This window comes from Balaenoptera musculus, chromosome 10 (genome assembly GCF_009873245.2).
Source record: "Balaenoptera musculus isolate JJ_BM4_2016_0621 chromosome 10, mBalMus1.pri.v3, whole genome shotgun sequence".
Lineage (NCBI taxonomy): Eukaryota > Metazoa > Chordata > Mammalia > Artiodactyla > Balaenopteridae > Balaenoptera > Balaenoptera musculus.
In genome coordinates, this window is record NC_045794.1 from 17,599,457 (window position 1) to 17,625,562 (window position 26,106).

At 35.8% G+C, this 26,106-nt stretch overlaps 2 protein-coding genes across 6 annotated transcripts in view; one reads left to right on the forward strand and one right to left on the reverse strand.

Annotated features, from left to right (window-relative positions):
- Nucleotides 1–1,244: 1,244 nt before the first annotated feature.
- PYROXD1 (pyridine nucleotide-disulphide oxidoreductase domain 1) lies at nt 1,245–24,274 on the forward strand. Of its 3 annotated transcripts, XM_036865437.1 has the most exons (14): nt 1,309–1,452; nt 1,816–1,889; nt 4,096–4,176; nt 6,846–6,954; nt 9,389–9,508; nt 12,045–12,173; nt 14,143–14,216; nt 17,262–17,422; nt 18,189–18,289; nt 19,275–19,410; nt 20,315–20,427; nt 21,066–21,188; nt 22,942–23,079; nt 23,870–24,274. In XM_036865437.1, exons 5-14 carry the CDS (start codon nt 9,437–9,439, stop codon nt 24,116–24,118), a joined length of 1,296 nt encoding a protein of 431 aa, XP_036721332.1. In that variant the 5' UTR covers nt 1,309–1,452; nt 1,816–1,889; nt 4,096–4,176; nt 6,846–6,954; nt 9,389–9,436; the 3' UTR covers nt 24,119–24,274. The 3 variants fall into 3 exon arrangements, with proteins under 3 accessions (XP_036721329.1, XP_036721332.1, XP_036721330.1); XM_036865435.1 differs by lacking the exon at nt 6,846–6,954 and having other exon boundaries at nt 1,310–1,452; XM_036865434.1 differs by lacking the exons at nt 1,816–1,889; nt 6,846–6,954 and having other exon boundaries at nt 1,245–1,452.
- Nucleotides 24,275–24,276: 2 nt separating this feature from the next.
- Nucleotides 24,277–26,106, reverse strand: part of RECQL (RecQ like helicase) — a 36,362-nt gene continuing 34,532 nt past the window's right edge. For all 3 annotated transcript variants that reach the window (XM_036865431.1, XM_036865432.1, XM_036865433.1), the window contains exons 14-15: nt 25,708–25,837; nt 24,277–25,128 (exon numbers count right to left, since the gene is read on the reverse strand). In XM_036865431.1, coding sequence (XP_036721326.1) covers nt 24,973–25,128; nt 25,708–25,837 — 286 coding nt within the window. In that variant the 3' untranslated portion in view covers nt 24,277–24,972. The remainder of the gene's footprint in view (nt 25,129–25,707; nt 25,838–26,106) is intronic.

The window sequence follows — 26,106 nt, forward strand, 5'->3', positions numbered from 1 at the left end:
AGGTGATGGCTAGTTAAACCAAAGGTCAGTGAGGATTTAGCTAGGGAAAATTACTGGGAAAGAGCATTACAGAAAGAGTTATGTGCAAATGCTCAGAAACGAAAGAATATGCCATGTCCTGGAAGCTGCAAGTGTGGTTCAATCTAGCTAGAGCACAGTGAGATGAGGGAGATCGTGTGAAAATAAAGAAGCAAGAGAAGTAAACAAGACTAGATCTATATGGGTTTAAAGTCCAATTTCCTCTTGCTAGAAATGCTTTGTTTGCTTGCCTGAGAGAGTAATTGGACTTAGAGTCACTTATTAAAGTGCCTACTATTTAACTTAGTAAATCAAAACACAATAATTTTTAAAGCTATCAGTAAATATCTGTAATTAGATGTGTTAGGTTTTCTCATTTATATAGGCTGGTTATTTCCAGAGTTTTAAAGAATTAAAGGGGGATTGATAATTGCCAGTTTTTGAGTGAGCCATTTAGAGAAATAGTACCTTCTTAATTTTATAGTACAACCCCCAGGGGAAATATTACATGAGACAGCAAAGGTAATAGTAAATAGTAAAACAATTAAATGGTGAATACTGTAATAATATGAATATGGTAAAAATAGTTTTTAAAAATTAGATTGGTAATATTTAATTCAGCCTTTACACGTGCTGCTATTTACTGAAAACTTGGGAAGAATGTTCTTTTATTTTGACAAAATGGCGAGCAAGTCTATCTACTATGGGAAATTTTCGCTGAGGTCAAAATTGTAAATGGAAATAACTTCTTAGAAAACAATAGTAGTATTGCTTTCGTCTTGATTAATGTGTCAATGAAGAATGTGCTTCCAAAACATAAAATCTTAGCTTGCTAGGTTAAGGGTAGGGAAGGATTATGTTCCTTCTACCAGGAAGAGTTTAAGAGCTGAGGCTGTGTTTAATTTCCCGCAGGAACGAACAGTGAGAACTTCATTTATTCTAAGAACGCTCTGCCCCGTGAGAACACTGGTCTGTCTTTAGACAACCTGTCAAGCCTCTTTTGACAACCCATCTACTTTACTTTGGTTTTTGTCTTATCTTTACCAAATTTTCGTGGGAAAACTACATTCAGCTGTGGCGATAGTAACGCAAAACCCCGCAATTGCCAAGCCGCCTCTGCGCTTCAGGCAACGCAGCCCCGGCCGATACGCGAAGAGACTAAGTATGAGCTCCCGGCTACCCGTAGCTCGGAGAAGCGCGAAGAGACTAAGTGTGAGTTCCCGGGCACCCGTAGCTCGGATTCTCAGGAGCAGGCGCCGAAAGGGGTTTCTCCGCGCCACTCCCTCTCCCGGCCTGTAAACTTTCCCGGCTTCCGCACTGGAGTCCTAAAACCGCTGGAAGTCCGAGAGCATGGAGGCGGCGTGCTCACCCCCGACGGCGGGGAAGTTCGTGGTGGTCGGGGGTGGCATCGCGGGTGTCACCTGTGCGGAGCAGGTAAGGGGGCGCGCAGGCGGCTCCGCCTCTCGTCCGTCCCGGAGGCGGTGGCGCTTGAGGCTCCTTCCCCGCCCGCCTTTCCTGGTTTTTTTCCAGGCCGCTCTTTAGCCGCTTCCTTTTTCCCCTTTCACTCCTTGCTCCCAGATATTAGAGACTGTGTCGTGGCCCCAGATGATGTCCTTAGTACCTCGCAGGCTTCGCTTCCGGCGCAGGGAGGAGCGATGGCAAGCAAGTTGTTAGGGGAAACGCAAAGCGGACTAAACCCGGCTCTGGTCCTAGTAATGTCAAAGCCGATGGGGAGGAGAGGGGGGGTTACGACTAGTAAGTTCTTGGTCGGAAAACTCAGCCCCCTTTCTTAATTAGCTGATTGAAACCCGCTTCCGCACGGCTGCCCAAGTCCTGAGTGCATCATAACTGAATGATAAAGAAACGCTTACGTAAGTTTCCTATACTTTGGACTCCCAAGATAGAAGAGATATCATCTCTAGTAATGTTTTTTAAAACAACTGGCAAGGGATTAAATGCAGTGAGGGTATGCTTTTCTGATTTATAGTGAATAATCAGATCACATATATACATGTACATGTATTCCAAGAGGGACTGGATTATTCTGTTGGTAAACAGTAAACAGATGTCTTATTCTTATGACATCACTGATGTCATAAGAAATTGAAGAGGTTTTTTTCCCTTAACTTTTAATCTTTGGATGTGTAGTTTTCATTTATTTTCTGAGTAAACACCTATAATCCAGGCACTGTACTAAGGGCTGATCAGACTAATACAGAGTATGGTACCTCCTTTTTAGAGACTCACAGCCTAGTGAGTCATGTAAATAAATAAATAAGTAAAGGTAAGTAAGTAAATAAGTCATTTCATCAGTGTGTTCAGTACCTTAGGAGTACCTGTGGAGTTGGTAAGGAGTGGATTAGGGAAGAAGTATCCTTTCTTAAGGGAAGTGTCCTTTTGTTTTAGTACAGGCATACCTCATTTTATTGCCCTTCGATTTATTGTACTTTGAATATATTGCATTGTTTACAAATTGAAGGTTTGTGGCAACCCTCTCTAGCAAGCCTTATTGGCACCATTTTTCCAACAGCATTTGTTCACTTCGTGTCTCTGTGTCCTATTTTGATAATTCTCGCAATATTTCAAACTTTTAAATTATTATTCTATGTGTTATGGTGATCAGTGATCTTTGATGTTACTATTGCAAAAAGATTACCACTCGCTGAAGGCTCAGAGGATGGTTAGCATTTTTAGCAGTAAAGTATTTTTTAATTAAGGCATTACATTTTTTAAGAACACATTTTTTTGCACACTTAATATTGGCAACTATAGTGTAAACATAACTTTTATTTATTTATTTTTGGCTGCGTTGGGTCTTCGTTGCTGCGCGCAGGCTTTCTCTACTTGTGGCGAGCGGGGGCTACTCTCTGTTGCAGTGCGTGGTCTTCTCATTGCAGTGGCTTGTCTTTGTTGCGGAGCACGGGCTCTAGGCACGCGGGCTCAGTAGTTGTGGCTCGCGGGCTCTAGAGCGCAGACTCAGTAGTTGTGTTGCACGCGCTTAGTTGCTCTGTGGCATGTGGGATCTTCCCGGACCAGGCCAACCCGTGTCCACTGCATTGGCAGGCGGATTCTTAACCACTGCACCACCAGGGAAGTCCCTAAACATAACTTTTATATGCACTTGGAAACCAGAAGTTTCATGCAACTTGCTTTATCGAGATATTCATTTTATTGCAGTGGTCTGGAACAGAACCCACAATATCTCTGAGTTATGCCTATATAGAGGAATCAGTAAAAAGTTTACCAAGTAGACAAGAAAAGACAGACTTTCCAAAGGGAGGCAACAGTGTAATCTCAGGTGGAAAAGCGTGGCACCATCTGGAAGCAGCAAAGCTTAAAGCATATGGTTTAAGCTTTGCTGCTTGGGGAAGATGACCAGAGATGAAGCCAGAAAGCTGGGAGACCTGATCATAAAGGATCTTATAAATCGTGCTAAGAATTTAACAAAGACTTATATAAGTAGTCAAATGATTTTGAGCAGTGTAGTAATATGATCAAATGAAAAATTTTGAAAGGTGATTAGTTACAATGTGTTTGGGGCAGGGGAAGCTGGTTAACATGAGACTGGAAGGCTAACTTCAAGGTGATTTTAGTAGCATAATAGTGGAAACAGAAAGTGGGGAAATAAATTACAGAATATACAGAGGAAAGCAAGATGGAGAGAGTGATAATATTGTCAAATATTATAGAAGTACTTGGGAAAGGTGCTAAGCTTTTAAATGTTTTATTGAAGCTTTGCTTAATTTCATTCTACTAAAGGCAATTGAAATTATTATTTTATAATAAATAGAAGTTGGTTTAACTGTTAATTAAGAAGATAGTTTCTTCTCATCCTCTGCATGATAATTGTTGAGTTTAGTGTAAATGTATTTTTCATTTTAATCAATATGAGAGTGGAACATTACTCACCACTACCCCATAAATATGACCAAGACCTTTAGAGTAAGAACAGTGAGTTTTTAGTTTCTTAAGTTAATAACATTATTAAAATTGTGTTATCCCTGTCTCACCCCACCATGCCATATCTACTAATGCTTAGTTATTTATCATATTTTTCCTACTTGTTTTTTTAATTAGTTGGCGATTCACCTTCCATCAGAAGATATTCTCCTGATCACAGCTTCTCCTGTTATTAAAGCAGTTACAAATTTCAAGCTGGTAAGAACCTTTATATAACTTTCTTAGTATTACTCTTTAAAAACTACAATCACTCAAATAGCAGTTAGTGTAATTGTAGTATTTTAATTGTTTAAAATGACAAATGTTCTTTTGATACTCATTTTAAAATCATAGCTCAAAGTTTAAAATTGTTCAGATTGAATACCAAAAGCACCTGGAATGGTACTGAATTTCTAGTTTTCTCTTTTTCTCTCGCATCTTTTCTTCCCCACTCAGAATTACTTTTCAGAAAATTTATCTCTTGAGGAAAGGTGTTACACACATATACATGTGTATCTTTATGCAAATATACATGTGTATCTTTATTATAAATGTGTGTGTGTGTTTACGAGTCAGAAGAAAAGTGCTTTTGAGCCAGGTTTACACTTGCAGATAATTAATGTTTCAGATGTGTCATAAGCATCTCAGAACAGTTTGTAGTTCGTGAGTTTATTTTACACACGTTATAACATTATAATAGGAGTCTGAGAACATTTGGGTCATAGTATCAAAGAAAAGTGGTCTCCAAACATTTCTGATCCTGTACCTCACCTGTTAAAAACTTTTGAGCTCATATTTTAATATTATATTTATAAATTATATACATGTACTACAGTGCTACAGTTGTGAATATTATAATGCCTATGCAAAAAATAAATGAATAAAAAGATGAAAAACATAAATCTTTTCTTCCCACACTGCAGTGAAGACTATTGACATAGTCTTTGATTCATTAGAAGTTTTCCCTTATAATACTCTGATAATAGATTGTATCTTTTTTTTCTTTCAGCATTTTGTCTAAGATTTATTAGTTATTCACATAAAGGTTAAAGACTTGATGCTAAAGAGGAAAAGCAACCTTCTCCCTACCCATCTCCCACAAACACACCTTTCCAATCTTGAAGTATGTTTTATAAAAGTTCTGTATATATTGTCTCCCAGGGAAGAGATCAATATACATTTAACCTACCCCATTCTCATATATAAACCCCTAAGATTTACATAAGCCCCTAAGACCAAGGGTAATTTAGTGCCATATGTTGCTCTTTATAACCTGCCTAGAGATAAGATATCTTAGAACCTTTGGTACAGCCAAAAGAACTATGGGATTGGGAGAACCAGAGAACAAATTATGGCTCTTAATTTCTAAAAGAAAAAAGTATATATTCAATTACGGCTAAGAGTACATACATAATAGAGAGATGTATAGCTGAGTCTTCTAATGTCTTTACAGAAGACTTAATTTGGTGTAATGATCCCAGAGTTGTAAGACCTGAGTTTAGTTTTTGCCAATCTTTTTTTTTTTTAAGTGTTGTACAATAGAAGAAAAAGAACTTGGGTTCTAGGCCTAACTATTATTTACTGGCTGTGTAACCTTGGCAAATGTCTGTACCTGAGTTGCATCATTAGGATAATATCTTCCTTGCTTACTTAACAAGGTTGTGAGCTTAAGATGTACTAATCTATGTGAAAGTGAATTAAAATAAATATTGCAAATGTCAGTTATTCTTAGTGTTTAGAAGTCAGAAATTGCATTCTTGTTATCATTTATTGAGCATCTAGATTATTTACCAACCAGTGTGCTAGGCACCCAGGCTATAGAGATTAAAAGTATAGAACATACATCAAAAAGTCACTGGTGGTTATCCCTGGGGTAAGGGGAAAGTGAGATTTAAAGAGCGGTAAAGAAGGATTTTAATACTTAATCTTTATTATGTATTGTTTATTTGTTTAGTGTTAAAAAGAGCACATATTCATGACTTACGTAATTTTTAAAGGAGAAAAAGGATTAATAATAATAATAATTCACATTTACGGAGTCCTTATTATGCTATACTTCTAAATGTTTTAAATATATTAATGTATTTAATTCTTAACCCTGTGAAGTAGGTTGTTATATTATCCCCATGTTACAGGTGAGGTAAATGGGTCACAGTGAGGTTAGGTAAATTTCTGAGGTGCATAAAGTCAGGTTTTGAAACTAGGCACTTTGGTTGTAGGGCCCTCATGGTCAATTTCTCAGAATGATTACTTTCTGTTGGGACAACAGATATGCAAGAAATAGTTGTCATACAATATGATCATTATCCTGATAGAGGCAAAAAAATTGAGGTCATATTCCAGTACATGCATATTTATTTTTATACATAGAAAACATTGTGAAGGAGTGCCAAAGCCTGCCTTTTGCGAATCAAGGAAGGCTTTACATTGGAAGTTGCATTGAAACTGAGACTTGAAGAAGGTTTTACAGTGTTTGTAAGAGAGGGAGTGGAGGTAGGCATGTGCCAAGGTGCATGACAATGTGTAACTATGAAACATGCCCCAACAGGGACCAGTTCACCGCTGGCGTGTGGAGTGCGAGGCTGAGCCGGTAGGCAGGGGCCAGGTCGTGACGGGCTTGCGGGCCATGATGCGAAATTGCACTTTATCTAAATGTAGATGATGCCAAGCTGCTGGGGCATTTAGAGCGAGTGGAAAGACTGAGCTGGAGACGGGAATTGAGTATTCACCGTTGTCTCAGTGTCAGCTGCAGCTACAGGCCTGGCTTGCACTTTCCCAGGAAGGACACATGCCGGGAGAAGAAGATGGGCCCAGTGGTGGTGTCCTTGGAACACTAAGCGGAGGTCAGAGAGAAAGGAGAACTTAAAAATGGCCATCCTTCTTCTTAGTCTTAGATCTAAGAGGAAAACTGAAAGAGCAGTAGCCCTAAAGCCAAGGAAGACAAAAGTTTCAACTAAGAGGAGTGGTCAGTTGTGTCAGATCCTGTGGAACGGTCAGGTAAGATGATGGCTCGAAAGTAGCTATTTCTAGTATAAATCATTGGTGACTTTGAGACAGTTTATGCTGTTTTGAGAAATGAATGGGAGGAAATTCTAAAGTGATGGTTAGCATAAACTTTTCTCTCTTGAAAAATTTGGCTGCAAAGGTAGAAAAGATAGAGTGGCAGCCAAAAGAGGACATAAGGTCTAGCGTTAAGTTGAGTTTTATTCTTTTACGGTGGGAAACACTTGAGCCTGTTCACCTGTTGAGATTAAGAAACTAGTGGGGAAGCCTGAAGATGAAGGAAAGCAAGGAATACGTAACAAGGAAGGAGTCCTGAGGAGGTGAGAGGCGATGGGATATGGAGCACAGAGCAATGGATTGACTCTGAAACAGTGGGAATGGGTCAGGGAAGGTGGACACTAGCAAAGAAATATCTAGATAGTGGGAAAGAAGTAGTCCGAGTTCTTAGTGGTCTCTTTGTGCCTAGAAGTAAGGTGATTTACTGAGAATAAAGAGGATAGAGTAAGTTCAGGGAATATTAGAATGGTGAGAGTTTGAAAAAGTCACTGACGGAATGGAATATGTTACCAAGATGTTACTGCTCTTCTCACTATATTGACGTTTGCACTGATGGTATAAAAGCAGTGCTGGCTGCTTATGTCGGTAGCCATTTTATTCTTCACTGCCACACAGTTAGTGAAAAAAATAAAAGCCAGTAAAAAACATGTTAGCTTTATTAAATCTTGACTCCTGAGTACACATCTTTTTAATATTCTATATGATGCCATGCGATGTATGCATAAAGCTCTTCCGCATACGAGTACAATGTTGTCTCAAGGAAAAGCAGTTGTGCAATTGCTGAGTTGAAGATGAACTAGCTACTGTTTTCATGGAACATCAATTTTACTTGAAAGAACAGCTGACAAACTGGCTATTCATGTTTGGAAAATGAATGAAGTGAGCCTGTCACTTTAAGAAAACAACAGATGGTACTTGTTGCCAATATGACTAAATTAGAGCTTTCAAGCAAAAATTAGATTTTTGGAAAACTCATTCTTCACTGTCAGCCTTATAGTACTTAGACTTTTCTCATGAAATTGTTGATAATAATGAATGTGTTTTTTTATATTTATTGATATGAAATGTGTCAGTATTTGGAAGATCCCTGTTAACTTAATGAACCAGTATTGTCCAAACGACTGATGTGTGATGTTCTAAGATCCGCTCAAAGTGCAGGATAAACTAATGGATTTCACAGTCACAGTATGAAAAGTTCTTGATATGGTTTCAAATTCTACATTTCATCTAATCTTTAAGAAACCATCACTTGTTGAGTTTTAGTGTGGCATCAAGAAGAACGTACAGTTATCTGAAAGGGCTGCATATCTGTGTGAGGCTGAACTCTCTTCATGTATTGATACTTCAACCAGAACAGCGTTGCAGTGGTTTAAAGGTAGAAGCAGTTTGAATGCAGAAGCAGATATGCAGCTATCTTCTATTAAGACAGATATTAAAGAAATGTGCAAAAATGTAAAACAGGGCTGTTCTCCTCACTTAATTTGTTTTGTTTTAGAAAAAAATATTTTTCATTAAAGGTATGTTGTATCAGTGTAACACGTTTTTATTGTTGTTACTTTTAAGTGAATTAAGAAATACTTAAAAATTTTTCTCAGTTTTAGTTCCTAATGCAGCAAATATTGCTAGGTGTAACTCAAAAAAACAAAAGCTCATCGGGGTCCTCAATCATTGGTAAGGGTGTGAAGGGGTCTTGAGACTAAAAGGTTTGAGAACTGCTATAGCCATGCAGTAGCATTTCAATGCAGTGTTTAAGGCCAAATACTGGTCTGAAAGGTGTGTGGTACTTCTATAGCAGACTGGGTATAGGACTAGAGAAAGCAAGTAATTTGGTCTGTGCTTGGGCGTTTTCAGGGTAATTAATGGTTAAGGATAAGAGAGCAAGGAAGTAAAGGATTTGGGGAAAAGGGGAAGTAAATGATCCACAATGGAGTCTTAGTGGGATAGGATGGAAAGTGAGTCCAAGAGGATGCCAATGATTTTGGAGAAGAGGAAAGAAGAGTCCAAAGACTAGATCACAATAAGGTTAGCTAGTCAATGGAAAGAGAGAGCTACAAGGATAAAGAAATAGATAAGCTGTTTGATTACACTATACAGAAGTAAGTAGTGTTAGCCCTAATTTTCCAGGCCAGGAAACTGAGGCTCAGTGACTTTCTGAGTTGCCCAAGAGTGGTAGGACTAGTATTTGAATTTAGGTCTTAAAATGTGGAGTCTGGCCCTCTTTCCACTGTATATAGTGCAGTTGGCAGACTTTGTTTTATCAATATAAAATAAATAGTGTATAAAAAGAAATGACAGTTGTTTTTATTATTTAAAATTCTTGAAAGGAAAAAATTTTTTAAGTATACATTTTTATTTCTTTTATCTAATGCAGGTTTCTAAAGTGTTGGAAGAATTTGATGTTGAAGAACAACCAAGTACCATGTTAGAAAATCGCTTTCCCAACATTAAGGTTATAGAATCTGGAGTAAAGCAACTGAACAGCAAAGAACATGTAAGAGGGTTTTTTTCTTAATGACATTTGCCATTGTTAAATCTTGGTGAGGTTTTGCCTGCCTTCCTTTGACCCCCACCTGCTCCACCACCGCCCAAGTCTCTAGCATGTAAATTTCAGTGACATTGATTTCCGTTGGTATTAGAAAAACTTACACTTTTTGTGAGTTTCTTGGGGTCATATAATTAGTTTAGCCTGGCATTTTAGGTTTTACATTTTAAATTAGCATTATATAGTGTTCACTGTGTTTTGGGCACTGCATTAAGTACCGAGATACAATAGCAGTAATAGCAGGAACCTACTCCCGGTAGCTCTCAGTGTCATAGGGAGTATAGCCGTGCGTACGTGTAATGTATGCCCATAGAAGAAAACAGTTGTTGAAATATTGTCAAAGCTCTGATGGTAGGTGTTCAGGAAGACCTCCCAGATTGAGTAATGTTTGAGCTATGTTTTAAAGATGGGTGAATTGAGTTCTCCAGGTGGAAAAGAACATTCCAGGAAGAAGAGATTACGTTACGGGTTCAGAGACCCAGAGAAAGGAAAGGGGCGTGTGGAAGAGTGAGACTGTCAAAGGGGTTGGGGTGTGGATAAGTAAAGGAGGTTGGCCGACTAGCCCAGAGAAATAAGTAAATAAGATTGTAAAGAGCTTTTTATGTCATGCTAATAAATTGAGTTTATTTTATAATCAATGGAAAAAATAGTAAAGAGATTCTAAGTGGAGCCAGGGATGCTAAAATACTCTTTTAGGAAGATGTATCTGACAGCAGTGTCAAGGATGAACTGGGATAGAGCAAGTGGCCAGTAGCCAACAACCAAATTAGGAGGTGGTTGTAATAGTCCAAAATGATATAAGGCCCAAACTAAGACAGTCTCAGGGAAGGCAGTACCTCAGTCTCAGATGTCAGGAAGTCTCAGTGTCACATGATTAACAGTATCTTCAGATGAGCTTTAGGCAAGATAGGAAGTAGGGTTTGTAGTTGTTTCTCTAAAGCAGCTCACATTTGAGTTCTCCCTTAGGGAGAAAGCATACATGTCACATTTGAAACAAATAACTTGACAGGAAAAAAAAAAGTAAGAAAAAGTACTGAGTTTTATGAGAAAAATATTACAAATCTGAATCCAAACACCGCAGTTAGTTCCTAATACTTGTAATGGTAGTACTTGTTCCATAAAACACCCATGTCAGTGAATCTGCTCATTGAGGTGGGCTCAAAAGTACACTAATGAATTATGAGGGAACTTATATATTAGGGCATTTGAATGAATCAGAGTGCCACACGTTTCATTTGAAAAGTGTCCTACATAACATACATGTCTGCATTCTGTCATCCATCCTTTGTATTCTTTAGTGAATTAGAAACAATGTGTTTTACCTTCGTCTCTACTTCCAAAAATTTAACAGTAGCCGATGAAAAGTTTTTGTGTTTCTTTTATAGTAGCTAAATGCAAATAATTTTTTAAATTTGGTCAGTGCCTATAACTAACTTCTATTAGTTAAAATTCTAACCAGATTATCTAAAGGAAGACTTGTGTAACATTTCTGTATGATTATACTGTGTTGGTTTATTGGTTTTATGTATTTGTTATGTAGCTGAAGAGTTAAAATGGGTAACAAATATTTCAGCGGGTATGTAAATGCTATTTGGCAAGTTTTATAAATCAGACATATGGCACAAAGGTTAACCCCCGAAACCATTCCAGCAAAGTCTGACATCTCTCATAGTAGCACATGCTTATGTATACCTGCTTTCTAAATGCTTCTACTTTTGTGTAGATATTCATTCAATATTAAGGAACAAAAACAATGGATCTCTGATATGTATTTTTAGATTCATCTAAATTAATTAATTCAAAATGAATATAAATTAACTTTAAAGCCGGTATATGCTAGGATTTAAGGTTAACATGTTTTTCACTTATATGAAAATATAATCCCCAAACAGCATGAAGTTTGCTGGTAAAGTGATTGTTATTTGTACTTAAGAATATAAATACTGTTTTTTAGCACTTCTGATTTTTCAGATTAAGATGTATTGTGACCTCTTCTACCATTCACTACTCCCCGGTACCCATAACAGACATTAAGGTCTGATATGATTAGAATCACTAGATCTTCTTACAGTATCTTCTCACTGAGATCAGAATGTTCATCAAGGAAATGTTCATCAGAATGCTCAATTTGAAATTTTCTAAATGTTTCCTTTCTAATCTAAGGTCAACATACCTTTCCAAACATGAGATTCCCTTGGTTTTATCCAAAATTTTGTGGGAATGTACCTTTTTTTCCATAGGAGAAGGACTAATTTTCATCAGATTTTTTAAATGGTTCATGGTTCTAAAGGGATTAGGAATCACTGGATTAGAGAATGCATTCCTATGCTTAGTTAGCTTTGTCATTGCTGCAACAAAGTATTGAGTGCCACCAAGAGGCAACCTTAATATATTTTTTGCTTTTGTCTTATTGAATGTTTAAAGTGCAGTTGTACCTATTTATAAATGTTTCCCCTCTCCTCTTCATTGCTTTATGGTTTTACAGTGCATTTTAACTGAAGATGGCAATCAGCATATTTATAAGAAGCTCTGTTTGTGTGCTGGAGCTAAACCAAAGTTGATATGTGAAGAAAATCCTTACGTGTTAGGAATCCGTGATACAGACAGTGCTCAGGTAACATTTTGACATTGGGTCATGGGAAAGAAACATGAAGATTTCTTAGACTTTTTCTACATTTGAATCAAAGTGTTCCACTTATAATGTCAATTCCTAAACTGTAGCAGCAGAAGAAAGGTTTCATGACTCATAAACCAGAAAGTAGTTACAATGTTTTATTACTGCCAATTTGAGTTTAGTTTTAGTGGATAATTTATCTTGTTTTTTATTTCATGTTCTTTCCATTATGTGATATCCCAGAAATAATGTCTATGCTGAAGGTTACAACTTACATTGCACACACATTCATTATTTTACTCTGATCGGGAGTATGTGATTTGCATCCTAAAGGACGTAATGATCTTTTTCTCAAAAGATAAAGCATGTCCAAAATTTACTTCTCAGCAAAGAAATTAGTATTCAGAAGATCTTTGTCAAACAGAATCATGACAGAATCCTAGAACTGAAAAAGACACTTGGTTTGTTGTTCTGCTCAAGAACAGTGATACTATCCCAATAAGGTGAAATTCTACCTTCAGAACCTTATACAACTTCTTTTGGTGATTTATTTCAGGGTTCATTGACCCTTATTGCCAAAAACCTTCTTGTTTTCTAGTCACAATACTATTGTCTTACCTCAAGCTCGTTGTTGTTCTGTCCCATGAAGTGGTAATGGTACATTTACATGATAAGATTTTATAGTCTTGAAAATTGATAGTATTTTCTTCAGTTTATTCTTAAATAATTAGGAATGTAGACAATACTAGAAGAACTGGATTATGCTCTTGTAAACATTTTAGGTTCATATTATCAAAGATTGAGTTCATAACTGTGTTACAGCGAGGTCCTCTACGTATATGAACTCACTGAATCCTCATGATAATCCTGTGTGACAGTCATTACTCCCACTCTGCAAAGAGGCAGCTGAGATGGAGAGACTAAGAAATTTAGCTACACTAAAGTAGCTATTAAGTTTATCAGCAGTATAATCTAAACTCATGACATTCATCTCCCTGCCCACTGCTCTCTACAGGTCTTTAATTACCTGCTGTGTTCAGTGAAGGACAAAGTAGAATTAACTTCAGGTTTTTTCTTGTAGAATTTGAAGAAGTCAATTCAGTGGTTATGTATTGTACATTACAATAAGTTTTGGGGTCCATTAATAGAAATGGTGACCTGACATAGTAGGAGGTGGAATTTAGCAATTCAAATGTCATCTGGAAGCAATGGGACTATTCTCTGCTTTAGAAAGTACCACAAGAATGACTCCTGGTAATTTTTTTTCTCTCCAAGTTTATTGTGATTTTTTTTTGGGGGGGGGAGGGAGGGATGGATGGGAGGTGGAGGCATCAATTAGCTGTCTTATAACGTAATAACATTTTAAAATAAATATTAGACATTATGTGCCTCCTACTCCCAACAGCTTTATCTCTATCATCTTAATACTTACAGAAACCTTGAGATATACTCACCTCTTATTTCCGTTTATAGTTGGGGAACCTGAGGTGCAGAGAGGTTAAGCAGTTTGCCCAAGGTCACCTGGTTAGTAACCGCTAGAGCCAGGGACTCTAGATCTGTGCTCTGAACCACCGTGCTGCTGTGCTTCTCGTTCCTGCAAGTCCCAGGTGCTGAGTAACTGCAGGGAAAGTGTCAACTGAGGGACTAGAAGGACAGGAAGAATCCTGTTTCCAGGGTCTAGATCAGTGTCATGTTGCTAATTGATTTGGTCAAATAGTTGGGAATGTGGCAAAAAGACAGAGGCTCTTGCTGCAATTCTGAATGTAGTGACATAAAAGGCAAGGAAAGTCAGGAAGAGGCCTTGCTATAAAGGCAGTTTGGGGTGAAACATGGAGGGAGCATTTATTATATTAATTGGGATGGTGCGTCCTGGCAGAATGGGAAAGTGAGGTTTATTATCAGTGAAGCCTCTTGCTTCAGGCATTGCCCACTATTACAAAACACTCTTTTCATTTTCTTTTTGATACAGGAATTTCAGAAACAGCTTACAAAAGCTAAGAGAATAATGATCATAGGGAACGGTGGTATTGCACTTGAATTAGTGTAAGTACATATATTTGAATATTATGTAAGAATTGCTCTGTGATTCATGTGATTATTGACAGACTAGAAGACATCTTGTTATCATAAAATCAAAGATAAATATAATTGTTTTTCATATATTTTCAAGGGGAAAAATCCACTTTATTTTTTTAGCTTTCATGGAATTCCTAGTTGCAAAATTGACCTTATAAAACATAGGAGTTTCGGGAATGCTTTAGGTCTCAAAGGGGCAGACACTGATGACTGTGTAGATTTGGCCCGTACGTGTGTTCTTAGAAGCGTGTACTATACTGAAGAACAGTTTAAATATGTGCACCTTCAGAGAGTTCTGGAAATAGTCCCCGCTGCTTTTCATTGCTTATACCCATCCTGCTTCACTCATGTATGGTACCTGTCTGGCCGATGAAACGCAGAGTGTCTGTGAGTTCTATTTCAGGGTATGTGGTACTCCTAGCTCTTGGTTTTTGGAAGTTGGGGATTGTGAACACCTTAATGTGAAATACTATCATCTTAAGATGATATTTCAAGTTTGGAAAACATTGAGGACCTGCTGTGGTCTACAGAGCATTGATGCACTTTCTTTGTGATTTTTATCTTTCAGCAGATGGCTGACATGGAATAGTCTAGATATTTTTCAGGCCAGAAAGTTGGGTCTGACTACAAAGAGGACAAATTTATATCAAAATAAGGAATCTGCCAAAGCCCTGTCTTTTCTCACTTTCATTCATTCCAACTCTGAGACTAGGTTTTTGCCCCTCCTTTTTAGAGGATGGTGAATCCCAGTGGAAACCTGTAAGAGTTGTTGGATTGCCTGAGTACTAGGTGTGGCAGTCGTTATTTTAATTATGAAGTTTGTGGCATTGTATGGAAAAATGCAGAGAAAAAACTAGGGAGTCAAGACCAAACTGGGCCAAGAGGAGGGAGGCATAGATTTATTGTAAGAGGGGCTTCAAATCCTTATGTACACATGACAGATTTTCTCCATCAGTTATCACCAAAAGTATAACTTAATACTATTATTATTATTATTACTATTATTCACATTGAAAAGCTTTCTCATTCAAAAATGTTCAGAGTCTCACAACATTTAATCCTATTCCTCACTTTCTTTAGGTTGAAGATTAAAGACCATATACTTGGATATAAAACACGTAATTTTATATTCAGTAAACTCTGGTAGTTTAAGAAAGCTCCCATATAGTGCTATTCTCTCGGTTTAGGTTTACTGAATGATTAGGCCTTTGTCTTCTCTTGATGAAAAATGACATATCCAAACTCTTTCTGCTTTTTAATAGCCCCCGTGTCCCACTGAGGCTAATGTTGATTTTCTTCAGTATACTTTTATTTCAGTTATTATCTCTTTTCTTCTTTCCAAATGTAGGTTAATCCTTTCTTTTTCAAACAGACATAGTTTTTCATAATTTCACAAAATTTAATACTTCACTGTTGTCTGTTTTTTAAGAGTGGTTTTAAAAATGAAAGCAGTATTTCCCCTATGGGTGATGATACCTTCATGCTTATGCATCTTTCTGAGGACAAGTTCATAGGGTAAGAGGATTAGAGGGTGTCTTGTGAGGTACAGCACATCCAGGAGTTACTTATGGTGACTACTTATAGTAAATATGGCTTGCTGGTCTAGCATCAGTATTTTAAGCTATTCTGGTATGTGTTATGTTGCTGTACTACTTTAAAATACAAAAAGAAAATGGTAATTACAGAAATGTCTAATTTATAAAAATTAAGGAAATCATTTCATGGTAACTGTGTGCCTGTATGTAAATTGACATATAAAATTTATCACCAAATGTGTGTGTATTCTGCCTTCTGCTCATCAGCAATGCTGTATGGACCTGAGCAGTGTTAAGATAAAACGTTCTCCAGATAATCTGACATCTAGTAACTATAAATACTCTTTGCTGACATAGGAGAGGAGGAAAAATAAAGGCCCACTGGAGAAAGCAAGGGACTCCTTTACCATATGCCAGAAAGCATGAATCAGGTGATCTGGAGTCAGATGTACTAAACCTTCTTTCTTTTATCACCTGCTTACTGATCAGCCTTGAAAAGTCATGTAACCTAACTTATATCAGTCTGAGATATAAAGATGGCAGTACTTTTTACCATAAATAAATGTTAAAAATTAATAACATCAATACACTCTTATTACCATTGCAATTTCAAATAAAATCCTAGTGTAGTTAGGATGACCATATATACTGTGTGTCCAGGATTGTCCCAATTCATTTGTACCAAAACAAGTAGTAGTAGCAGATAAATTATAATGAACTTCAGGGACTTTGTGGAATGAATATTAAGAAAATTACATTCTCCGTGTCCAAACCTAGAGATAAAACTGCAAGTGCTCAGGAGCTCTGGCTACCTCCTGAACGGTAATGGAAGGTGGCTTCCTTGGCCATTCCTTTCTTCCTCTAAGATCCTTCATTTTTCTGTGAACTGGATCTTTCTTTGGCTAGATGGCTTCGAAATTTCTGAGGTGAAGGGAATTCATTGCAGGGTAATTATTCTGTTATAACAAAGTTAAGATTTTAGTTTGTATCTCTCATTTGCTCCTTTTTCTGTGTCCTTCCATAATGTGCTTTGAATACATAAAGTATGTTAGCAAAGAAGTCAACTGTTCTCAATATTGTAGCTATATAACATATATAACATCTATCCGTTCATTACTGATTACTGTATAACTAGGTAATAAACAAGACACTGCTCACTCCTGGGAACCCTGGGGGACATTCATATAACTATCTTGTAGAAATTGAACACTTTGAAGTGATATTCATTGTAATGAAATTTTACCTGATATTCAGTACATATATTTGTCACATATGTTTTTTCAGTAAACTGGTTAAATTTCTTGTATTATTTATTCTACTTAGCACTTATTATCCTGAAAAAGTGTTGCATTCCTCTTTATAATCATTCTTTCTCAGTTTGCCTTAAAATATTTTCTTTACATTTGCCTTAAGAGGTAACTGTTATTTGTAGATACAAAGATTTTTTTCTTCCAAGTAACTTTCATATTTCTTTTAGGTATGAAATTGAAGGCTGTGAAGTAATTTGGGCCATTAAAGATAAAGCTATTGGGAATACTTTCTTCGATGCAGGAGCAGCTGAATTCTTGACTTCAAAGCTCATTGCTGAAAAACCAGAGGCTAAAATTGCACAAAAAAGAACCAGATATACAACTGAAGGTAAATATAGCATCTAGCTCATTCATTCACGGATGAAACTTTATTTTTTTAACCATATAGAAAAAGGCTATAAGAAAATTTAGCAAAAAGATTTTATTTGGGGATAGGAATATAGATATTTCTATTTCCTTATGTGATGTTTAAGGTTTTATTTATATATATGTATGAAATATTTATAAGATAAATATATTTATATATGTGTATATATATGTATGATGTATTTTATATGAAAAATATGTATAACTAAAACTGGCAATTTAAAGTAAATTAAATAAACCAGCCCATCTGCATCTTTGCGGACAGATGCTCCAGTTGGACAATACTAAGGTAATTTATTAAAAATGCAGTGAGTTTAAAAACAAATACAGTTTTTTAGTTTAAAAGAGCTTTTTTATTTTTTTAAACTTTTGGCTTATAAAATTGAGCAAGAATTTTGTAAGTTTTGGGGGTACTAAAAATTGACAAAATTTTCAAAATTTGATGTCTAATTTTCTTACCTTTCATATTAACCAGTGTATATAACATCCATAAAACACTTTTGAGTGTTTATACACAACACTCGATTGAAAGATTACCCATTTTATAGCTCTATATCACAAAATATTAAAATTATGATTAAAATGATTAATATAGATTAGTTTAGTCCTGCTGTATGAATGTATGTGTGAAAATTATTACCTTGCCTAAAAACTTCTGAACACAAATGTAATTCTCTGCCTGGCAGTTTTTATATCATTTGGATTTTGAATTGAGTTTATCCCTTCAGGAAGGAAAAAGGAAGCAGAAACCAAAGCTAATGCTGGTAATATAGGCAGTGCCTTGGGACCTGATTGGCATGAAGGGTTGGATCTTAAAGGAACAAAAGAGGTATGTTTTCATATACTGTTTAAACATATCTAAATGCAATTTTAAATTCTTGAACTGTTTGTTAAAGACTGGTTATAAGTATATAGTCAAAGAATTGCTAGGTTGCTTTCCTTAAAATCCATGGTGCTAGGAAAGGGCTTCAGTGCCACTTGGCCCATTTGAACTCTCCAGAGACAGAGATCTCCATACAGAGACTTTAGTGAATACACCTGTCATTTTAAATTAATCTTTTCTCAAAGGTCACTTTAGATGTGGTATAATATTTTAAAGGTTATTAGATAGATTCTAAATAAAATACACATTTAATATCCTAATTGCATAAGCAGATGACTTGCTTTTACTCATTTTATTTACTAGATATTTTAGTTTTTTAGTAGTTGTTAAAAGGCTATGATATTTAAATATTGTAAGAAACATGCAGGCCTTATTACTGTGTATGATACCTTTTCAGCCTTCAGTAGGTTGGAAGGGGGCTGGCTTCACAGTGTATCTAATTTTTGTGATGGGAATTACACAAAGTAATTTATTCCTGCACCTTCAGGTCCTAAGATTAATGGTATTCTTAACCTGGGAACTTCAGTTTAGTTCAGTGAACATTTATTGAGTATCTCCTACCTAACTGGCATTTTACTAAGATTCTGGAATATAACAATCTGGGATATATCAACTTTCTTTAGTTTGTAACAGTTGTAATTTAAAAGAAATATACGTGTAGTTATCAGGGAGGCTCATAGTAAAAAGTATGCCCTTGGTGCTACCTGCCAATTCAACTACTAGATCTCTTTAAGTACTGACTGAGTTTCTGCTTATTTCTTTCAAACAGAAATTGAGAGGCATGCTTGTGGGCATTCAGTGTGTTTTCTTTTATAAGAATTATTTTTTCTATATGTTTTTATAAGTGTATTATAAATTTTTTCTTCATCATCAGTAACCCAGATCATTCTTTCTAGAATTATTATGGTGACCAGTATTTCTTTTATTTTAGTTTTCTCATAAAATTCACATTGAAACTATGTGTGAAGTAAAGAAAATCTATCTTCAGGAAGAATTTAGAATTTCTAAGAAAAAGGCCTTGACTTTTCCAAGAGACCATCATAATCAGTTAGTTATAGCTGACAAAGGTAAGTGATGAAATAAAAAAATAAACACTTATTTTAAAAGAAGACTTAATCTTGCTTTATTATTATATTTAGAAAAGAGCTTCATATTTCCATATAAAACTTAAATGTGAAAAGTAAAAATAAAACCATAATTTAATAACATAAATCATTTTGTTTTCACTACCTACTCTTTACATTTTCTAATAAATTAAATTGTAGAAAGCTTAACATCTTATGTAGGGCTCATTATGTTTTGACCATCATAACGCTGTGAGTTAATCAGAATATCTTGTGAATCAAGGCAAAACATAAAAACTAAAAAAATCTGATACTCTGAAAGGTGAAGTGACATCCTCAAAATCAAACAGAATGAAATCTATAAATTTGAAACTAAGGCACAGATCTCTTAAAATTCCTATTCTACACTCCTATGAGAACTACTCAGAAATACACTCACCCAAACCTACTGTATGGGATATCCCACTGCTCTGAATTCTTTGAATTTTTTCATAGGAAAAGAGAGTGTTAGAGTTTGAATGTGAATAATAAGGGAAAACACTGAAAAGTGAGTAACCTACTTGGACTAAACTCTCAATGGAGTATAATCTATTTATAAATTATTTCTTTAAAAATCTTTATTAAGTATTATCAATTTAAATTTACTTTGTTAGAATTTCTGTGTCTAAATTTGAAGGAAAAATATTTAGAATGCCTGCCATGGTTTTGCGATTATACCCAAAATAAGAAGATGGCACTGATGACATTAAAAATTGTTTTAGCAAATGTACCTATAAATATTAAGAGGCGTTGTTTTAAAGTCATCTCCTGCCTTTTTCTTTCTTTCTTTCTTCTAGTCATTATACTCACATAATGTTATAGATGGTGGTGATTACACTTGAGAATAATTTTTTTTTTTTATTTTAAGAGATATGGCCTGTATATGTGGAATTGACCAATGAAAAGATATATGGCTGTGATTTCATTGTCAGTGCTACAGGAGTTACACCAAACACAGAACCTTTTCTCTGTGGCAACAATGTAAGGTGAAAATTTTGTCCCACTGTGAACATTTTTAAAGTATTATTTATGAAGATCTCTAATTCTCAAGCATGAATAATTGTTCATTGTTTTGGCACAGAACTGTAATTTAAGATGACTGAAAACAGTTTAGTTTATATTCATGTCTTGATTTGCAATATTGTTTTACTGCTTCAAGTCTTTAAGCAGTTAACATCCCAGCCTAAGTGTCATTATTAAGGGGACATAATGCACAATTTATCTAAATGTTGGTAAGAAACTGATACCTCCTATGAATTCTTAAAAGTGATTCTTTTAGAGAAGCCAGCTTGTACTTTTTGCTTTTTAGCATTTGAAGTTTACAAAAACTAAGGAATATTTTTCTAACTATGGGTGGGGTCATCATATGGTTATTGGCAATTTTTGATGTTCTAAGAATTTTAAGAATTTGAAGTTCTAAGAATTTTATGGGTTCGTCTTAGTAGGAATTTGAGTGCCTGGATATTCAGCTTAGTTGTCTAAACTTTGCAGTTTAGCCAGCTTTTCTCATTAAAGATCAGCTTATCAACGTGTAGAATTTGACTTGTTCTTTTACTTTAGAATGAAAAAGTCACGTTTCCTTTTTCTTACCCCATATGCTTATGAGGAACATTGTTTAGTTTGATGTAGGGAAAGACGGTGGCCTGAAGGTGGATGATCACATGCGCACGTCCCTTCCTGACATCTATGCTGCAGGTGACATCTGCACGGTCTCCTGGCAGCCCAGCCCAGTCTGGCAGCAGGTAAGCTGGCATAGGTGGTCACAGGTTTTTATCAGAGATTCCACCTGAAAATAAAGGAACTGCTACCAGCATATCCAGCCTTCTGGTTTTCCAACTTTTCTACTTTAAGTGGGAAGCTATCATAGAGTTTTTTTGTCACAAAAACAACAAACAAAAAGAACTCTAGAATTTTTCCCTTTGGTAAGTTATTATATAGTGATGGAATAGACTGGGATGTCTTTTAATTTAAAAAGAATTATGATTGTTACTTTGTTTTTCATGCTCAGATGCTTATCAGCGGTGTCCAGTGGAACTTTCTGTGATGACAGAAATGCTCTGTTTTTGCAGTGTCCAGTCAGGCAGCCACTAGCGATGTGTGTACTAAGCATTGGAAATGTGGCTAATGTGACTGAGGAACTGAATTTTAATTTTACTTTTAATTAAATAGCCATGTGGCTAGTGACTATGATTTGGGACAGCACAGCTTTGGATTAAAAAGTAGCAAACTGAGATTATAAACCATACATTCTGCTTCTGATGATCCTATCCCCGTGGGAATTATTACTGAAAGAATGTTCCCATAGTAAGCAGAATTCCTCAGCCTAACAACCCCTTCTGACTGGATCTAGACTTCCTCCTGCCCCGATAGTGTTGCCTGCTTTGTAATGGTGGAGCAGGAGTACTGGAGGAAGGTACTCAGCGGCCAGAGGTGGGGTGGTTTTAGTAGGAGTAGAGACAGAGGTAGATGTTAACAGATGAAAGAACCAGTCAACGCTTATCTTGGTGAAAGACCAGCTCCACAGGTAGGGATATTTATTCAGATTAACTGTGGAGTGTGAAGTAGTGGAAGAACCAGATGTATTCTAAGAAGCAGCTTTACTATTTAGTATGTTTTAACATACATCAGAGAGAGCATCAACAAGAGAGCGATTTCAGCCATAATTCTAAAATGCTTCAAACTAGCTTGTTTTTTAGTTTTCTCTACAGTGACATCCAATGTTGTTTTTATGGCATATCTGTCCCAAACTCAATTCGGAATTGGAGTTCGTGGGATTTTTTTTTTTTTTTTTTTAACATCTCAGCCCTCTAAGGGTTGAATCTAGGGAATATGTATATTATTATATCCTTCATGTGCCTCATACTCTGATACAGGAAAGTCCAAAAATAAACAGGGGTTTCTTACTTTGAGTGAATCTAATAAATTTCATCTCTTAATCTGCAGAAGCAGTAAGTACACTAATTAGTTTGTTCTGTATAGTCCGAGACACAAACTAAAGGGACTCGGAGGCTAGAATACATTAGGTAGCAGTGCAGCAGTGTAATACCGCAGGCCACTTCTGTTGGCCGTTCTCTGGTGGTTACCGTGCTCAGTTTACTCTGCTCCCTTACCGTAGGCTGCCTCTTACTTCATCAGACCCTTCCTTGTTTAGAGAGGAGACTGAATTTTAAAAAAAAAAAAATCTATCACTTCTACCAGAAATGCTTAAAGCTCATATCCATGCTTATGGTTATTATTTTTTGCACACAAAAAGACATTAGTTACCACACATGAGGTATAAGAATGATCAAACACCAGAATCAGTTGCTTAGTGTGGATGGTTGATTGCTTCTGTGGCAAAGATGATTCAATCAATTACCTAACTAGCTAGATCTAACTGTTCTCAAGGACTGTCAAGCACTGAACCCCTTTAAGGAATTTTACTAGGTTAAGGTGATAACATTTTTCAAATAATGATAATAAGAAGTTAAATTGTGTAACCTTTTTAAATTTCAGATGAGGCTGTGGACCCAGGCTAGACAGATGGGATGGTATGCAGCCAAGTGCATGGCCGCAGCTAGTGTAGGCGAGTCTACTGACATGGATTTCAGCTTTGAACTTTTCGCTCACGTAACAAAATTTTTTAACTATAAGGTAAGATAGATAAGCAAATTAGTGCCTTTTCTGCTTGTTAGTTTTATAACTAATTATGGTCATCTGATTTTCTCACATGAATAAGAACTTATATGGCTTTAATCACTTTACAAAAAATGACAGATTTCCTCATTTCTTGCAAATCTATATCTGGTTATTATGGCTGGGCTTTAATCACTAATCATCTGATAATCATTACCTACCATCTCACTGTAGTATTTTATAGTTCGAGGGGTTGGGGGGGGAATCTCTTCCAGATTTGTTCCCTGTTGGTGCATTTCTGAGTTTTAGTTGCAATTCACTCCTCCTTTGTGAAGGGAACTAACAGCTGTTCATACTCAAGAATGAGCAGGTACTTCCCCCTACGTATTATCTTACTTAATCCTCTTTACATCACTCTGAGGCAGGATTTTTCCTCCTAATTTACCGACAAGGAGAAACACATACAAATATATACATACGGTTCAGGGAGACTAAACAATTTGCCCATGAAAGATTAAATTCAGCTTCTTACTAAATCTTTAAATTGTGACTCAAGGCTAATGTAGTCTACATCCTACATATTTGTATATTCGCTAGGTATTTTTAAAGTTCATACAGATTGTATGGTAGTGTCATCTGTAGAGTAAATGCATGCCATGCAAGTGTTTTCTTTGGGCTCCTCCGAATGGCACTTTTAGCTGTAAATTTTCGTGACTAGATTTGCCATTCTAGGAAAACACAAAATAACTGCATATTATGTTTCCTTTTCATACTCACTAAAATAACTGTTTTGTCTTTCTCTATATAGGTTGTATTGCTGGGAAAATACAATGCACAGGGCTTAGGTTTAGATCATGAATTAATACTGAGGTGTACCAAAGGACAAGAGTACATCAAAGCCGTCCTGCAGAATGGGCGAATGATGGGAGCGGTCTTAATTGGTGAAACTGATTTAGAAGAAACATTTGAAAACTTAATTTTAAACCAGATGAATCTTTCAGCATATGGAGAAGATCTACTAGATCCAAATATTGATATAGAAGATTATTTTGACTAAAAAGGGCATTTCAAGGGCTACATCGAGTTCCAAATAAGACAAAAAAGTCACATGCCAATAAAGTAAATTGACTGCACTGATTTAATGATGACCATCTGAAGTTAAAAATACAGAAATACGAAGATTTTAAAAATAAATAAAATTCTAAAGATGAAATCAGTTCAAATCATTTATTTATAGATATATTTTTTTCCTAACAACAAACACAAAACTGACCACTTAAGTCTTAAGTATTCATTTCTGTGTTTTAAACGTAGACACATTCATTTGTGATTTAGATTTGGAGCAAATTTAACTATGTTGTTATCTACTTAGTCAACAGTGTGGTCTGGTTAATGTACCAGAGCCATTCTCTGTGAAATGTCAAAGCAGGGCTGTGGTTTCCAGAAGCTTACAGTTTTATTTTACTTCAATAGAGGTGTAGCATACTTGCTAATATTATTTGTATGGATACCTTATTCCTTTTTTATTTAGTAAAATATTCAGTATAATAACATTGTTATCAAAAGACAGTTGTGTCAAAAGAAGAAAATACAACTAGTTATGGCAAGGCATAAAGAGCTTAAGATAGTTATATGAACTTATTCTCTTAAGTATTTTACATTTAAAGGGTTTTACATTAAAATGACTTATTTTTCCCTTGTTTCATACTGTAAGTTTATACAATTCATGATCTCAAAATTTCAAAAGGTCTCAAATTCTCAAGTCTTCAATACTTAAGAAATAAATTCTGAAAATATAGCTCCATATGAATAAAATATTAATGAAATTGTCTTAAAATTAAACTTCTGATTAACTACAAAACTAATGGTGTATACATGCATAAACTATTAGAAAATTCAGAAGCACTCATCTCATGCATTATCAATTTTTCTTTTCTTAGCCCCTGTAATCTTACAGTCAGGTTGCTGAAGCATGTTCACCGACTTCTTCTGGAAGTTACTTGGAGTTTTTTCTTCCCTCTTTTTATCAGCTCCTTCAGAATGACAACTTTGAGGGGGTGATTCAGCCTACAAAGTAACAGCAAGACAAACACTAGTAAAAATTCAGCTATTCCATTTTCTCAGGAGATTAATAATCTCAATAGTCCTATTATCACCTCTTTAATTAAGTGTCCAGTGGTCTTGTTTTTTATCTACAAATTTCTTCCAGTATGCGCCCCATCTTAAATAGAAGGGGCTGTGCTGTCAAGTCCTTAGACACACTGGTGCCTGGTGTGCTTTTGCAGGCTTGAGAGCAGTTAGTTTGTGACAGTGCTTTTCAACCTCTGCTGCGCAGGCAGACTTCTCAGCCAATAGTGACCACAAGCAAGGGCAGGGTGCCTCATAACATCAGACATTAAATGGAGTCTTCACATCCCAAAAGGCTGGAAACCCCTAGTCTATTAAAAAGCTAGTCTAAATTCTACTTAATACCTCTACAGAACACAAAAGTAGGTTTTGTCTCTTCTATACCCAGATTCCAGGAAGAAAACTGACTTAATCTCTTACTATGCTCCACTGGACGCAGGAGAGTACTAGTTAAAGAAAAGCATCCCATAGGCTTTAATGTCTTTTTCAAATATATAAAAATTAAAAATTAATAACTACCCTGAAACAGCTCTGCGTGGGCTTCTTTACTTGCATGGTAATAACATGTTCCTCATTGTTCAGAAGATTAGCTTTAGGTCCTATTTTCAGATATGAGATGGTAGCATAAGCTGTAAAACTGTAGTCTTCTCTGCAGAAGATAAAGGCCAACAATCAGGTTTTGACAAGTTGAAGACAACAAACTGAAGTTTATAAAAAAAAAAAAAAAGTGCAATAATTTTAAGTAACATTGATATGAAATATAAAACTTTTAGTATAAAAATGCAGTTTATCTTTATAGAAAGTATTTTTTGTGCTTTTTTGACATACAGTAATCAAAGTTTGAATTTGTTTACTAGGTAAATTTTGCATAGAGTTTAAAAGTTCTTATGAAACAACCACAAAACCATTTGTTCTGCT